The sequence below is a fragment of the Adiantum capillus-veneris genome, chromosome 29, assembly GCF_014529385.1.
Source record: "Adiantum capillus-veneris isolate H3 chromosome 29, ASM1452938v2, whole genome shotgun sequence".
Classification (NCBI taxonomy): domain Eukaryota; kingdom Viridiplantae; phylum Streptophyta; class Polypodiopsida; order Polypodiales; family Pteridaceae; genus Adiantum; species Adiantum capillus-veneris.
This window is the reverse complement of record NC_140959.1, coordinates 124,464,424-124,479,994: the sequence shown is the minus strand read 5'-3', so window position 1 is coordinate 124,479,994 and position 15,571 is coordinate 124,464,424. Positions and strand designations below refer to the sequence as shown.

The 15,571-nt window shown below is 43.1% G+C and overlaps 2 protein-coding genes across 2 annotated transcripts in view; one reads left to right on the top strand and one right to left on the bottom strand.

Annotated features, from left to right (window-relative positions):
- The first annotated feature begins 4,910 nt into the window (after positions 1-4,910).
- On the top strand, positions 4,911-7,116 carry LOC147419886 (transmembrane protein 161AB protein). Its single transcript, XM_086506113.1, has one exon. It carries the CDS (start codon positions 5,178-5,180, stop codon positions 6,765-6,767), a length of 1,590 nt encoding a protein of 529 aa, XP_086362239.1. The 5' UTR covers positions 4,911-5,177; the 3' UTR covers positions 6,768-7,116.
- Positions 7,117-13,891: 6,775 nt separating this feature from the next.
- LOC147419884 (5'-AMP-activated protein kinase beta-2 subunit protein) overlaps positions 13,892-15,571 on the bottom strand; it is a 49,848-nt gene continuing 48,168 nt past the window's right edge. The window contains exon 3 of the mRNA XM_086506396.1: positions 13,892-14,284. Coding sequence (XP_086362522.1) covers positions 13,961-14,284 — 324 coding nt within the window. The 3' untranslated portion in view covers positions 13,892-13,960. The remainder of the gene's footprint in view (positions 14,285-15,571) is intronic.

The window sequence follows — 15,571 nt, the reverse complement described above, 5'->3', positions numbered from 1 at the left end:
TCAAAAACTTTGGCCACGAGATGATCTCTCTCCCATTGATGAAGCAAGAGGCTATATTATGAAAGAAGAAGCTTTTTCCAGCCCTCAAGCCTAATCTAAGAGAAGATTATGAAAATTTTTCATCTCCGTAGATCAAGTGCACACCATACTAGAGAATCAACCACTATGGCGCAAGAAGTGGTTTGAGAAGAGGCAACAAGATGAAACAATGTATCGCAATGCACCTCAGTACCTCATGAGAGACCCTACTTTCTGTCCAATTCCTAGACGGCGATCTTGGGATAACTACTACACATGGAGAAGCCGCCGACCTTCAGTGCTAAACTATTTGGTAGTATTTTTGAAGCCAATCAACAATTACAAGCCGACAGAATCATACACGGTGCACTCCATGCAGGCGGTGACTACTCAAATGCGGGATATCCTCAAACTTACTTGCCACATGCTCACAAAGAATATACCCAAGATGATCATAACATGCATACAAGCATTTGAATACATAGAGGCCTCCGAACACCCATGGCAAGTTTTTTCCCAAAGGCACTCAGGGCATAACATAGAACCTGGAGATAAAGGTCCTTAACAGAAACATACTTATGGGGATTTTTGTTTGGATCATGTTTCTACCCTCACACTACATGTAGACCTTTGAAGGGCGTTCATGGCTGGGTTTTTTGAGATGGACTCTACCATCTTCAACCCAGTTACAAAGGACCTACATGTGTGCCATATTGCGTATCAAAGTGCAATACTCAACAACCCTTTCAAGGATCTATCCATTCAAGCAGACGTCGTGGCTAGAGCTGGAAAAATTTAGGATGGTTACCAAGACACTGGAAAAGCTGCTCTCAGTTCTTGAGAGTAGCTCGCTTTTCCAGTGTCTTGGTAACCATCCTGAATTTTTCCAGCTCTAGCCACGATGTCTGCTTGAATGGATAGAGAGTTCTTGAGAGTAGCTTTAGTAATCAGAATTTGATTTTGACAAGTGCATTGTGTTCCTTGTCTCTTGCTCTTTAAGTGTAATCATTCTCAATTTTGCAGTGGTTTGCAACTGCATGTCTGTGAGATAAATCTGTTGTTTTGACTGCAAAAAATTTAAAAAAAATATGTTTCGACCATAAGAGAGTGTTACTAGACCATAGGGTGACCTTTCTGGATAGTCCTGTTGCAATTTTCAGGACCTTGATCATGATGGATCGTGATTTTGGTACCTTGATGGATTATGACCAGACTTGGTAGGATAGTGTCCCTAGGCCTATTAGACTTCCTCCTAAAGTTTTATTGCACTTCAAGCTCATTTGAGTGCCGAAATGGCGTGATGACCTAGAGCGGTGAAACAGGATACAAGCAGATTGCCTGAGTAGAGAGTGATAGATTTGCTAGTGCTAAGGATATCATTGTTCCGTAGGTTCACTTCTTGAGGCTAACACCCTCAAAGAGTCTTTGTGCCCCATCCGAGTTTCTCTGAGTATTGATAATATATTAGTGCGAGACAGCTATGTTGTAGACGTCCGATCGTGGTGACCTGATAACACTTTTGAACAATCCAAAACGGTGGATAGAAGTAGTTGAGTTTCGTTGATGATTGTGGACAATTCAATTGATTGTAAGATTGATTTTCAACACTTTTTGATTGTCGCTTGAGGGTATAAGCGATGCATGAATTGACTTTGTTGCTTTCCTTCAATTGTTTACATCGTTTTTCTTCGAAGTATTTTTCTTGTAGTTGTGATTGAACCTATTGAGATGAGGAAGCTTGTAATTTTCTCATCTTTAGCAAAGAGAGAGCCTTCTAGAAGCGATCTTCTCGAGAGTCTTCATTTGACTAAATTTATTTGATTTTCCCACAAGAAGCACTCTTTTTTGCTTCTACACACTGTGTGGAGGGCTCTCAAAGGTCTAATACCATTGTTGGTTTCCTAAAATCTTTCCAACACTTTCAACAAAGCTTTGATTCATTAAATAAAAATAAATTTAGCAAAACAATTGATTGAATAATCGTAGCATACAAAGAGAACAATATATACAAGAATCAAAACACAAGACACCTACTGGGTACCAACCATCCCCCTCGATCAATATGATTGAATATTTGCCTTATGCCTCATTATTCAACATGAATTACAATAAGATAAATATATGAAAGATAAGAGAGCATGAGCTTTGTAATCAAGAGAGTGTATGCCATGATTAAGAGAGAAAATTACCATAAAAGAGGACAAAAGTGTATCTTCTGTAGCTTTGCTCTGATGGAGATTTTGATGGCTCCGTTGGCTTCGCAAGGGGGTTAAAACACCAAGTTACCTAGTTAGGATGCTTTTGAAGCCCTCGTCTTGTTCATGAAGAGTAAAGAAGTTGAATCCTCTTGAAAAAGTGCGGTGCACTCGAAGATGCGATTTTGAAATTCTCTTTCTTTCTTCATGCATGCTCTAAAAAATAGAAGGGGTTTCTTTTCACTTAAACTCTAAGAACAGTAGGTAAAGAAGAGCTATATATATATATATTGCTTCTTTTGAATGGTTTTTGAGAATAAAACATGAGCAAAATTGATAAAATGTCCAAAAATAATAATTAGTGATAATAGGCCGGGTGAGGCAGCCGATGTCGAGGATGACGCCAAGGTTGATGTGATGCCCGAGATAGTCGACCGATGTTGAGGATGCCGTCGAGGTCAATGTGATGCCCAAGAGAGTCTAAATCCATCTTCATCGTTGGACGAAAGTGCCGAATATCCAAGTCCATGCTGATATGTCGGGCTCGCCGATGCCGAGAAGTGTATCAGAGTTGTCAAGATGCCATTTAGAATTTGATCCTCTCTCTCTCGCTCTATGCATAGCTATGGAGCGTTGATGTTGGACCCATATACCGTACTCCCACAAAGTTGTGTGTGGGATCGATGCCAAACCGAGATGCTAACACACCCCCTTCCTTTACCTGTGTGTCTGTGTGCGTGATAACACAATCTTCCATACCTTCTCTCTTGGGGGGGGGGGGGGGGGGGGAGAGAGAGAGAGAGAGAGAGAGAGAGAGAGAGAGAGAGAGAGAGAGAGTCGGTGTGATAGACACAGTCAAGCCCCTTCTATGCTTGAAATTCAACGCTGCTAGATTTCCAAGGCAAAATACTGCCCTTGCTTCTCCCATCTTTGTGCTTCAAAGCCTCCAAGATCTGCCTACTCTACTTCTGCAGAAAACCAAAAACGATGCCCAATTGTGGTTTTATTAAGCGTTTCCAGAGAGCATAAACTCTCCAAGGCTTTCAGTTGTAGATACGTGTTGCCTGTAAAAATCTCCAAAGATGGTTTTCAAATATGCTTCTTCCCTTTGATCTCCTAAGGTTGAGCCTTTGCCAAGCTCGAGACCACTACATATGGGAGAGGACAAAGCAACCAAAGAGAGGTGGGTGCACATGGAAATTAGGATTCTACAACATTGGGCACACATATAAACTAGGCTTCTACAAAATCATCAACACCCTTAGATGTACTTACTGGCTCGTTTTCCCCTTTCTTAAGGGCCTTCCCTTTCGTAATGACCTTCGGGGAATCTTGGATTGAGGTTGGCACCACAACCCAATTGAAACCTCCATTGATGGGACATTGCAATCAACCCCTTATGAAAGAAGAGAACAAGGGAACCAAAAAGAGGTGGGCATACATGTAAACCCTGACTCTACAAAACTGGGCACACATATACCACAACATGGCCTTGGTGTCCCCCTGCCCCATTGAAGTTGGACCTTGGGTTTTCACTTCCATCATGTTTGTTGGTGGACCCTCATCCTTCTCCTCCTCTTCGAGTTTAGTCTGCATGTAATTCACAAGAAAATTTAGTCCGGCATGCATTCAAACGTGGCTTCCAACTCCATAAATGTACTTACCGGCTTGCTTTCCCATTCCTTAAGGGACTTCCCTACCTTCATTGCTGGGATAGTATCTTCTCCATTTCACACTTCATCAACGAGCTCCTTTCCCTGTACAAACAAACAAAGGCCCATACTAGCACCTCAAGTAACGTGTAGACTAATATAAACCCGGACATTCATGCAGACAAATGTAAATCCAAACACCCAACCAATAAAAGCTTGGAGGGTCAACGAGCCAAACCTTTGTGTCCTTGGGCACGGACACAATTTCCTCGCATGCAGCCACATTGAAAGAGGCATGTCTTGCCTTAGCCTTCTCTCTATGTGCTACTCCGACCTACCACGCATAGCCTCCATCAATGGAGCTATGTCATCCTCTTCAACAGGGTCCTCATTGCATTGCGACTCACTTTTCACGGGGCCCCTTTTTCGAGGGCCACCATCCTCCCCTCTTCTTATGTGCACCCACCATTTCCATGGCAAAGGTTGCCTGAAGTCGCATTGGGTGCCTTGCCCCCCCCCCCCAATAGCTGGCCTTGCAACAACGGGTTTCACTTTTGGTGGAGGGATAGAGTGCCTGTCATCCTCGCTCCGTTGTGCTCCACCTCCTCACCTTCATTGAGTGCAGAAAGAATGCCCTACTGCACGTCTCAAGAATGCCTTGCTCCACTCCCCACCGCAAAAAGGGAGTGTGAATGCATCCCTGCTCTGTTGTCCTCCTATAGTACCCGTTCCCAACCTTGCATCCAAGCGTACTACGGTTTTACTCGATTCTTACCAGCCACCACCCAAATCGAGACCCCTTCCCAACCATCATTACCTAACATCATGCCCCGTTGACAGAGGCTATTCGTCCTCTACCACAATGACGCCCCCACATCAACGTCCCTCTCTCCCCCCATTTTTTTGCCCAGGTTTACGTTTGGCATAATCCCTGATCCCCGACCCCCCATCACATGGACACTCGTGATTCACACTCCACCTCCATGCCGTAGAGGCCATCAATCAAATGGCTTTTTAAATGACATATGTAATATGTCTGGAGTTCAAGACTCATTGCTCAGATTCTCCTCCTCTCACACACCCGCGCGCGCGCACACAGCAACCTATCTTGGATCGGCAAGCTTCTCTCACATGGCGCGCGTGCGCACACACAGAGACGCCTAATTTTTAAGCTTTCGATGTTGCGGTGCTACAATGCAGCAGATTTCTGTAAGTTTCGTCGTCTCTTGTTCTCTAGGAAGCTGAGATCTCCATCAAAGCTCGCAGGTTGCAGCTGTCGACGGACTGACGAGGTGCACCCAAATTTGCATTTATGATCCTCTTTCTCAATCTGGTTGTATATGTGTGCCTCTCCTTTGTTGCCGGATTCTACACCTCGTCCCTCCGTGTATCAGCATGGCTTTTGGGGGGCCTACACTCCTACCTCTATCCAGATGCCCCTCCGGGGCAGGAAGTGCAAGGTGGACGTGGGTTAAAGGCCACAAAGATAAAGGAGGTACAGAGCTCCAAGAATGGTGAGAAAGTCGGCGAGGGCACACAAGAAGTTCCTTCAGGTGTAGAAGCAAAATTTAGTGCTCACAAGGCTGGGGAGAAACCTTATGCTGTCTTAAGGAGGACAGAGCAGAAAAGAAAAGAGAAATTGAAGGACAAATTCAGGTGGGAGGAAGGCTCGTCCCAAATTTACCGGCTGACTTTGTCGCGTACGCATTTGATGGGGCGTCTTTATTTTGCAGAGTTTGATGAAGCAGTTGTCTACACTATGGTTGGACTTATAAACCTTTTTGCACATGAGAGTTTGTCATATGTCTCTTACCATCTGAACATTGAGATGGATGAGCGAGCAAGAAAATTCGAGCTTATTCCCTTCCTAATGGGCAGCTTGGCAGTATACAAGACTGTGCGCCTTCTAGCTCAGGTAGGCTGGCAAAGCAGCACCTCAAGGGTGTCTGAGTTAATGTTGAGCATTGTCGTAGGCATTGTGGGATTTGTAATAGCCTTGTGCCTACTATTCTTTGCATCGGCTCTACTCTTGAATTATGGGATTGAGATTCTTTTCTCCGTCACTACTCCTGATGGAGGTGATTCAAGGCAGAATTTTGGGATTTTCATGATATCACCTACCCTATCAAGGGTTATAATTGCGGTAGTTGCAGGGCTTATTGCGGGAATTTTGGTAATGCCCGCTCACAGGGTCGCACGCTCTTTCTGGTTAGGAACAGATCAGCTCCAGTGGAACATACCTATGGCAAATTGGGGTGTCATTGCGCGTTTTCTACTGCATGTTAATGTTGCCTTCCCCCTCCTCGCGTCGATCATCTGGATCAAGCCTATGGCTTCCTTGTTTGTTACTTCAGAAGCCTCAAAGCAGTCAGGGCTTGAAAGGCAAGGTAGGAATGCTGAAGAAAAGGTGGTACAATTCTGGGGAAAGTTTCTTTTCCCGGCTCCGTCGGCCGATTGGGCACAAGATTTTGGTGTACCGAGGAATGTCTTTGGGAAGGTCCAGTTTTGGAGTCTATTGCTAGCAGGGTTGCTCCATCTCTCTCTGTTCAGGGTACATGTACAGACATATCTCAATGAAGCTCTTATTGTGTGGTATGAAGGTCTCCATCGCAGCAAGGTAATGAATTTGGAGCTCGTGAGAGCAAAGTTGCTGCTGAATAGCTATTTTCTGTGCCGAGCGGCCATGCAATTCTTTGTCCCGGGTGTCTTAGTTGCACTTTTGCTCGGAATGTCTAGGATATGGGGTAGTGTTCCTCTTTTCGATCTGGCAGAAATGAGCCCAAATCTGTTCTTCTTAAGAGTTGTGGTGCTGTTTATGGCGTGGTGGACCACATTTAGTTGGGGCTTATTGACTTGTGTGACCCTTGCTCTGTACAGGGCTGGTTTTCTATTGGCATCATGAAAAGTGCATCCTTACAGGCTTGTGCTTTGATTACTCCCCTTGATTTTGTGGATTTTCTCATGAACAAATCCTGGCAGATTCCATCGCTTACAAGACAGATGCCTTAAAAGCAGGAGGGTCAAGGCCTTAAGAAAAGAAGTACTACTGCAGGTGCATCACAAAGTAGAGCTTCTCCTGCTTCGGTACTTTAAGAGCAAACACTTAAGAAGAAGAATGCATTTTTTGGGGGTTCTGCATCTCTAGTTTACCATTGTCTATTGGGTTGTACATCTTCAAGTGGGACATAATTGATCAATGCTAGACTCTGTTCTTTACATTCATGATAACATTACGCCATTTCTAGTTGTAAGCTATGGGTTGTTGTCTCCTCTTGCGGCATCATTGAAGCATGTATGTGTGGCTATATCTTGCGCAAAATGTAGCGCTCTAAGTTTCCAAAGGATGGTTTTGTCTAGGCTACTTGCAAATAGTAGCTTGTCCATGATGACATTTGTGTTGCACTGAAAATTTATTTTTAGTTCTATGATTTGAGCCTTATTCCAGGCAATCTTTTAAGATTAATTACCTTGCTTTTTAGAAAGGCTTTCTAGAACAAGCCTCAGTGAAGAAAGGAGATAGGCATATAATATTAATATATATATATATATATGAAAGCATTGAAGTCTTATTTTTCTTGTTGGCTTTCTAAAACAAGCCTTAGTGAAGAAGGAAGGCATACATTTGACTTTTGCATGTGAAGCATTGAAGCCTTCTTTGGTTTTCTAGTTAGTAAATGGGTCCTTTCACTTGAGAGCTGCATATGTGTCCTCATTTTTTGCTTAGAATGCCAAAATCACCGTTCACCTTGTTGGATGCTATCTAACCACTGTTTTAATGGTTATTGAGTCATTGGACTTGGTGTTTCTATGCACGAATAACTTTAAAACTTGTAAATTAGCGGCTACAATCTAGCGCCTTGTTTCTAAGAGATTACTTTGGTCTCTGTCGGGAAACTAGCAAGGGTTTGACTCTAAATCCTTTTTGAGTCCTTTTTATGTATTGGCCACACTTGCTGTATATCATTCATGTGATGGGATTGTAGGATGCAAATTGACTTCAAGCAAAAAACTTTATTGCTTGGGAAGATTGTATTCTTCTGCAGCTGCTCAAGACGTTTATGGATACTAAAGTGTCCAAAGATTCTTTATATCAAGACTGTCGGAGAGTGTGCTTCCATCATTAGCGATGTAAATTTATCAGCATCATCTTCGTATTGTGTAGATGTGTGTGTCTATGTGGAGACATACACATACATACATGCGTACACACATATATATGTGTAGATGTTTGGACAGCAAGATTGCACTATGAATTTGTGGCCATGAACACCCCTGCACAAAAAGATTATGTGTGTGTGTGTGTGTGTGTGGGATTATATATATATATATATATATATATATATATATATATAGAGAGAGAGAGAGAGAGAGAGAGAGAGATTTTGTCAAATATGACATAATGGGACCAAAAATGTATGTGAGTACAATGTGTGGGATTGATAAGTGCCTCTCTATGCTACGGTTGGAAGTGTATAGGTCTAGGTCATGGCTAGAAATGTGAGGGAAGTAAGTTTGGATGTGAGCAAAAGTTGAGCATGCTAGTAGTATGTGGTACTCGAATTGTGCATAATAGAGTTGATACTCTTCTCCACTGCCCTAACGCCTCGTCTTGCATTGAAGAAAGTAGGAGCTAAGTTGAATGGCTGCGATAGTGCATATCATTGACAAGGGTAGAGGCTCAAGTATATAAGGGTGAGTATGGTTTCTTCTTTCAGCAAAGGAAATGGTTTTGTAGTTGGGGGCAAAATGGGTAGTGTAATGTATGAAGTGTAACCCATTGCATCCCTCTCCCAAGCTATAATACATTAGCGTTGTCAAAAAGCTTCATTTATGTAGCAAATGTAGTAAACTGGCGTCATGTAGAAATTGTAATGCATCCCATCACCCAAACCACTTCTTTTTCTCTTGCATCCATCTTGTGCTCAAGATCTTGCTTTTGTACGTCTTTTGAACTTTTTTGCTTGCTTCCCATACAAATGCCGATGCGAGGGGTTTTCATCTTTATCATGTACTCCACAACCCTCTCCTTGCCCATAACCTCCATTGGAAGAGGTATCGACTCAAGGAGTAGGAGTATATATGGTGTTTATCTTAACTTGGAGAAAGTTTGTAAGAAAGCACTTTTGGACATTCTCAAACTCTTTCAAAGTAGACTTTGAGATGCTCTCGCCCCACAATTGAACTCCATAAAGAAGAACTTGTGTCACCAATGTGCAAGAAAAGTACTCCTTGAGAACCAAGCATTTGACATTCCCCACATTACACATGTTCTCAAATGCATAGTATTCTCTCTTCCCACCTTCCAAATGATGCATGACACATTCATGCCATTTGTGATTGGCCGGCCGGAATCTCAAGGTTAAGTTATTTAAAGCGCTTAACCACTTCAATTATCTCGTTGTTGTTGTTGTACACAATGCAAGACTTCTCCTTATGGTTGGTTTTCACAAGCATACCCTTCATTTTGAATTCATTCAAAATGAGCATACTATGCAAGCGAAAGTTCTCTATCCATGAAAGAACAACCATCCATAAAGAGGTCATATCATTCCAAACAAAGTGATTTTATTGCAAATCCTCAAATCTTGGGTTGCGATCAGAGGTACGGACAAGGAAAAGCAAACTCATGATGAGGTTTTGAGACAAGGGTTGCCTAAACATGATTCTATACTAGGTGGTGCTCTTGTGGATATATATGCCAAGAATGGTGTTCTTTATGTGGCTCAAAATGAGATTCCTAGTCATGACATCGTCTCTTGGAATACGTTGATTAATAAGTTATACTTAAAAAAGACAAGGTCAATAAGCTCTTGACTATTATAAGTAGTTGCATCTTTCAAGGGCATAATTCTCACTGGACTAACTATGCTCTACAAGGCAAGTAGTGACAAAGGATGTGATAGGTTACTCTCATCCTTATGTCTACTCATCATCCAAAGAAGAAGCATTTAGACACCCATTATTTCAAGGAGTCTAAATCCAACATTCAAAATTTGAATGTGTCCTTGACAGAGTCGTTGGTGTTATAGCGAAAGCGTAAACAATGATGAGGTGGAATGAAGTCCATCGTACTCACACGCCATGCATGCAAAGCAGAAAAGAAAATGATAAGCCTTGGCTAGAGTGACGGTCTGGATAGAGTGAGCCGACACCATAAGTGTCGTACACAATCTTGATTGGCATAAATATATCACAATTCAACGTTGTCAAACATAATATGTGAGCTTATATCCCTATAGTGCCAAAATCCCAAACTTGTGTGCCAATGCCCTTGATTCCAAGTCAATAGGCAGTACTTAGGCCTGGGTTAAAAGCCTTGTACGTTGCTCTGAATAACACGCAACCCTTTCCAAATTAAAAGTTTAAACATATGCAAACAAGAAAAACTTTATATTATCTGCCTTTGTCACCTTGTTGTGGTCAGTTGTCTCCTGAAATTCTGAGAGAGAGAGAGAGAGAGAGAGAGAGAGAGAGAGAGAGAGAGAGACCATGCATGCTTCATGAAAATCTCATGCAAGGCTTTTCCCCTCCTCCATACTGTTACCATACACATGTTGTAGTGACGTGTGTGAACACATTTAGGACGGTCGGGACATTTTTTTCTTCACTAGGATCATTGCCACCAGATTTGCATGCTTTTTTGGACTCAGATTGGGCTGGTTGTTTTGACAGACTAGAGGTTTTTGTTTCATGCTTGATAACTCATGCATATCATGATTGAGCAAGAAGAAACCTATTGTGGCCACTTCCATTTGTGAAGCCGAGTATAGGGCAATCTTCACAGCTACGGTTGAGTGTGTATGACTCAGACGCCTTATTGTATTTGGGTGTTGGATAAGACACTGCCAACACTATCTACACTAACAGTCAGAGCGCATTGGCAGTTGCGAGGAACCCACTTTTTCATTCTCGTACAGAGCACATTGAGGTGCATTACCACTATGTCAGGGAGAGATTCTCATCAAGAGAGATCACCTTGGCTTATGTGCCAACACAGGACAACCTTGCAGATCTTTTCACAAAGGTATTGTCTCGTGAGAAGTTTGAAGCTTTCCGCAAAGCTTTGGGCTTACTCCCCTTTGTGGACTAATCATGTCCTTAGGGCATGGCACTTCCCTTTACTCTATGTGCCAGCTCTCGTTCACCGCATCATCCGGGGGGGGGGATTTGTTACCATATACATGTGGTAGTTATGTGTGTGAACACACTTAGGAGTCGGAGTCGGACCAGTGTTAAAAAAAACCCCCAAGGTCTAGTGTATTTTAACCAGTTGAAATTATAAAATCTCAGATAGATTTTGAGCTTTCCTTTAAGAAAAACGGTAAATTTACACGAGTTTTAGTGTAATTACCGGCAAAAGCTTCAAATTTTGACGTGAAAACCGAGAGAATTTCAAGTTTCCCCTTATTTTGATCGGCTAGGAAAAAAGTATTTTTCTAGCCCTCCTTATGACCGCCGGGGTATTTTTCCCTCACTAGGAGGTTTTTTCCCCTGTGCATGGTATATATGCCCATCACTCTAGGGCTAACTTATCTTTTCATTGCACACTAAGTAATAGACTCTCTATTGTGTGCCTTGAGCTTCCTTCGTCTTCTCCAAGCTGTGTGTGTTTTCCTGCAACCCTAATTCCAACACATAGCTTCCCTTTCCCTTGAGCTCCGATACCAATGTAAGACAGAGAGAAGACAGACTGCGAATAACCACCCAACCATCCTATATATAGGTCCATGTCCTCTGGCTCCTAGCTATATATAGACCCCTATACTGTAAGTGTATCTGGCACTTTGCCAGGGCCGTGCCCTCCTAATCCGACCCTTGGCATGATAGCATTTCTTTTAGAAACTTACCTCATCAAGATTGCACGGTGTAGGCTGAGTAGAATTTGGCAAATGTAAAACGTGGGACAACTCTGATGTCGTAGTCTACTGGCTTGCCATGAAATGTGGTATAGAAGGTGTACATTATGTTATCCATGGACTTTATGAGGTTTTATTCTCATATTACGACGTACGCAAATTATTTGACAACCCCCTTTGGAATTGGGAGCAAGTATTGTATTGTCGCTAGCCATACATGAGTGATTCCTTGCATTGTCAGAGCATACATTGGGTTATAACCTTTCTACATCTATGGATCTTGACCTATCCATGGAAAGCATAAAATCTATCTACAATTGGTATATGTCGTGGTGATGATGCAGTTGTTGCAGATGATATAGTTTTTTTATTCCTACAGTTTTTGTAAATGGCACTTGTGGATGCATCATAGACCAATATGGAGAGCTACTATTTAGCTTCTTACACCTTTTTAGCTTGGGCCCAAGATTGAGAAGAGCTTGCAAGATTGGTGTTTTGTTCATCCGACCTGCTACTCCTTTTTTGTCATGCACTTATTGCTTCCAATGCATATCACTTGCTCATTCCTCTACCCTCAATTTCCGAGCATGGTAACGACATGTGTCATTTGACGCCTATTCGTTTGGTGAAACGTGTTCAATATAACATTTGGGAGTGCAAGTTGCCTCTTAACAAAGGTTTTTCCTTTGGGCCTTGTCTAAAAAATGTAATCCCGGTTGGGCCCTTTCTAGCACACCACCACATTGCTCCTTTATGTTGCTATAACAACTAGCACGCCAGGATCAATACCTCCTGCTATGGCATTGCTATAGATTTTCTTCGCAAGGCTACACGATGCCTTCCAATTCCTATCCCTTGCAATTATTTCGAAAAACTTGTGGATCTTGGTCACGTACATCCACCATAAACAAAAGAAGATTGGGTTCTTCCTTGGGTGGAGATTTCAATCCTTGGGACAATTGCCAATTTCTCATTCAATTACCTTGAGCAAGCTTTTTGCCATGGCACAATTCTTCAACTTTACCCTACCCATGATTTAATCTCTCCGTGCTTGTAATTATTTTGAGAGACATTTCGTTTTGGGAATATCACTATTTCTAGCCTTTTTGCATGGCTCAATACATTTTAGGTGGCTATGTCTTGTACATTCTTCCAATTAGTGCAATTTCAGTTTAATTTTTAAAAAAAGGGATATGGGGTTGTGAGAGAGAGAGAGAGAGAGAGAGAGAGAGAGAGAGAGAGGGGAGGAGGTTGTGGGCACGTGTATGTCAATACTCCATATTTCAAGAAACTACATTTGCAAGACATCACATTGCGCAAAAGTAATCTACAACATTGGCAACATTCAAAGATATTGATTTATTTATTTTTGCAACACGACAGAGGGCCCACAGGGGTAGGTGCTTATCCCTTACAAATTTTAGCCATGAAACATGGTCGGGCAAGGGCTATGTACCATCAAGCAAGAGCCACACGTAGGCATCACCATGGCCACCTAATTGATGCACCATGTGCTAGAACGGCGGAGAGGATTCGTAGCAACCAGCTAGGAACCTCCTCTTCAGGTGACCCACCCAAGGAGGAGGATGCACTTGCGTGTTCAGGAGCCCTACCAACGTGAACACCAGGTGAGCACAAGGTGTCCCTCTAGAGGGGACCCAACGGGGGATTTGAGATCAACACCCATAGGTTGAGAAGCCAAAGCCTTACCAGTAGACCAAGTCTTTGGGGACAAAGATCCTGATGTTGTCAGCCATAGCCTCAAAATATCTATTACAGACCACAAATTCTAAGCTCATTGCCGATAAAAGACCTCTAAAATTATCGACAATTGATGACAAAACATGACACCGATTCTTCCTCGGATAACTCTCCAGCTCCGCAAACTCTCCTTGCTCCTTTTCTCTGCCATGATCGATAAAAGCACAACCAAAAAAGTAGATGCATTTTCTCACGTCCAAGCACACAATGTACATTGCTCGGTTGCTAATAAGGAAAAGGACAGTAAAATGTATAGACATACAATCAAGGAAGCCTAAAATAGCACCTCAAACTGAACAATCAATGCCCTAAGTCCAGTTGTTCTGTTAGGAAAACACAAACGAACAGTACTCCATTGTGAGCACTAAGACCTTAAATTTGTTTGATGATAAATCAGAAATGCACCACATACTTAAAACCAGTCATGCGTCGCTTCCTTCATTGGATAATATATGCACAGTGATCCATAAATGGGTAGTCATTTTGAAATAGGCTTGTATAATACAACAGTCACATACTTCGCTCTATACCGATGTGTCAAGCCAAGGGCTAGAACCGACTTAGCAATCTCTCCATTTTCAATATAGAGATGATTCAGCAAGACATGGGGTGGATTTGAGCTGCAACTTCCATAATCAATCTGATGTGCATTAAGTAAAGTTCTCTGCAGTAGCTGTGGAGGTACTGCTGGAGGTTCCTTGGACTCATCATCAAATGCATGAAAAGGATTGTCATACGATTCCCCCGGAGACCTAGGATTTTCGCGTCCTCCAGGAATCTCTGTATTTTCCATCAATAACTCCTGGCAAAACAATAGATGGTGAAACTCTCTCTCTCTCTCTCTCTCTCTCTCTCTCTCTCTCTCTCTCTCATATATATATAGATCTATATCTATATCTATCAAAGGATATTGTGTTGATCTCCGACTCTCCGGAGGGGATGCAACGTCACTTGGATGCTTTGCATAGGTTTGCCCATGAAAGTGGTTCGTCTATCAACCTTGGTAAAACCAAGGTCATGGTATTTAATACCACCCCACAGTGGATCAGGAGGTCAGCGCCCGCATTCACATATGGCCAAGAGACAGTGGAGTATACAGATGCTTACACTTACCTTGGAGTGGTTTTTAGTGGACCAGCATTTTCATTGAGGAGAGCAGCAGACACTAGATTGACCAGAGCCCACTCGGCATTGGGTAGATTGGAGAGGATGTGTTCACAGGTTCAGTTTCAGGAGCCTCGGACGAAGCTCTGGCTCTTTGACACTTTGGTGGCTTCTGCATTGCTCTATGGAGCTGAGATATCGGGGCCTTCATTGGATCATCACGGGAGGACAGGTCGCACTGATGGATGGGGGGACATGAAGAAGCCCCTGGTCTCTATGATCTCCCGGCTCATTAGAGCCAAGGCTTCAGTACCACGTGCCATTATCCGAGCAGAGCTAGCTGCCACCCCACTAGTGGTTGAGGTGCTCATAAATCTCCTTCATACACCACATGTGGGAACTTCCCAGAGACAGATACGCCCGCCTTGCACTCGAATCCTCTCAACAGTTAGCCATGCAGGGAGATACAGCATGTTGGTATGGGGAGATGACATCATGGTTCCAGGCGCATGGGTTCAGAATAGACAGATTGCCCCCCTTCCAGTACTCACTGGATGCACCCTCCCTGACTCTTACACAGTCCGAGATCACCAGGCTCATCCACCAGGACCTGACTCAGCTAGACACCGGGAGGACATGGATACAACCAGCACAGGAGCTGGGCGTAAAGATGGCTTTCTACAGAGAGCATCTTCTCCAGCTTACGGCGGACAGTTCTGTAACGAGGCCCAGATACATGGACACCCACTTGTCTCATGCTATTGGCCAGATACGCACATCTTCACACCAGCTGCGGATCGAGACTGGGAGATACAGCGGAGTACCAGCAGAGGCCAGGACATGCCCCCTGTGTGACATGGAGCCTAAGATAGAGTTACACTACACATGCCACTGCCCCGTCTACTACGAGATACGAGACCGCTTCCACTACTTGTTCAGAGAGAGCTTTGGACCACTCTCCAAAGTCATGAGGGACGAGGATCAG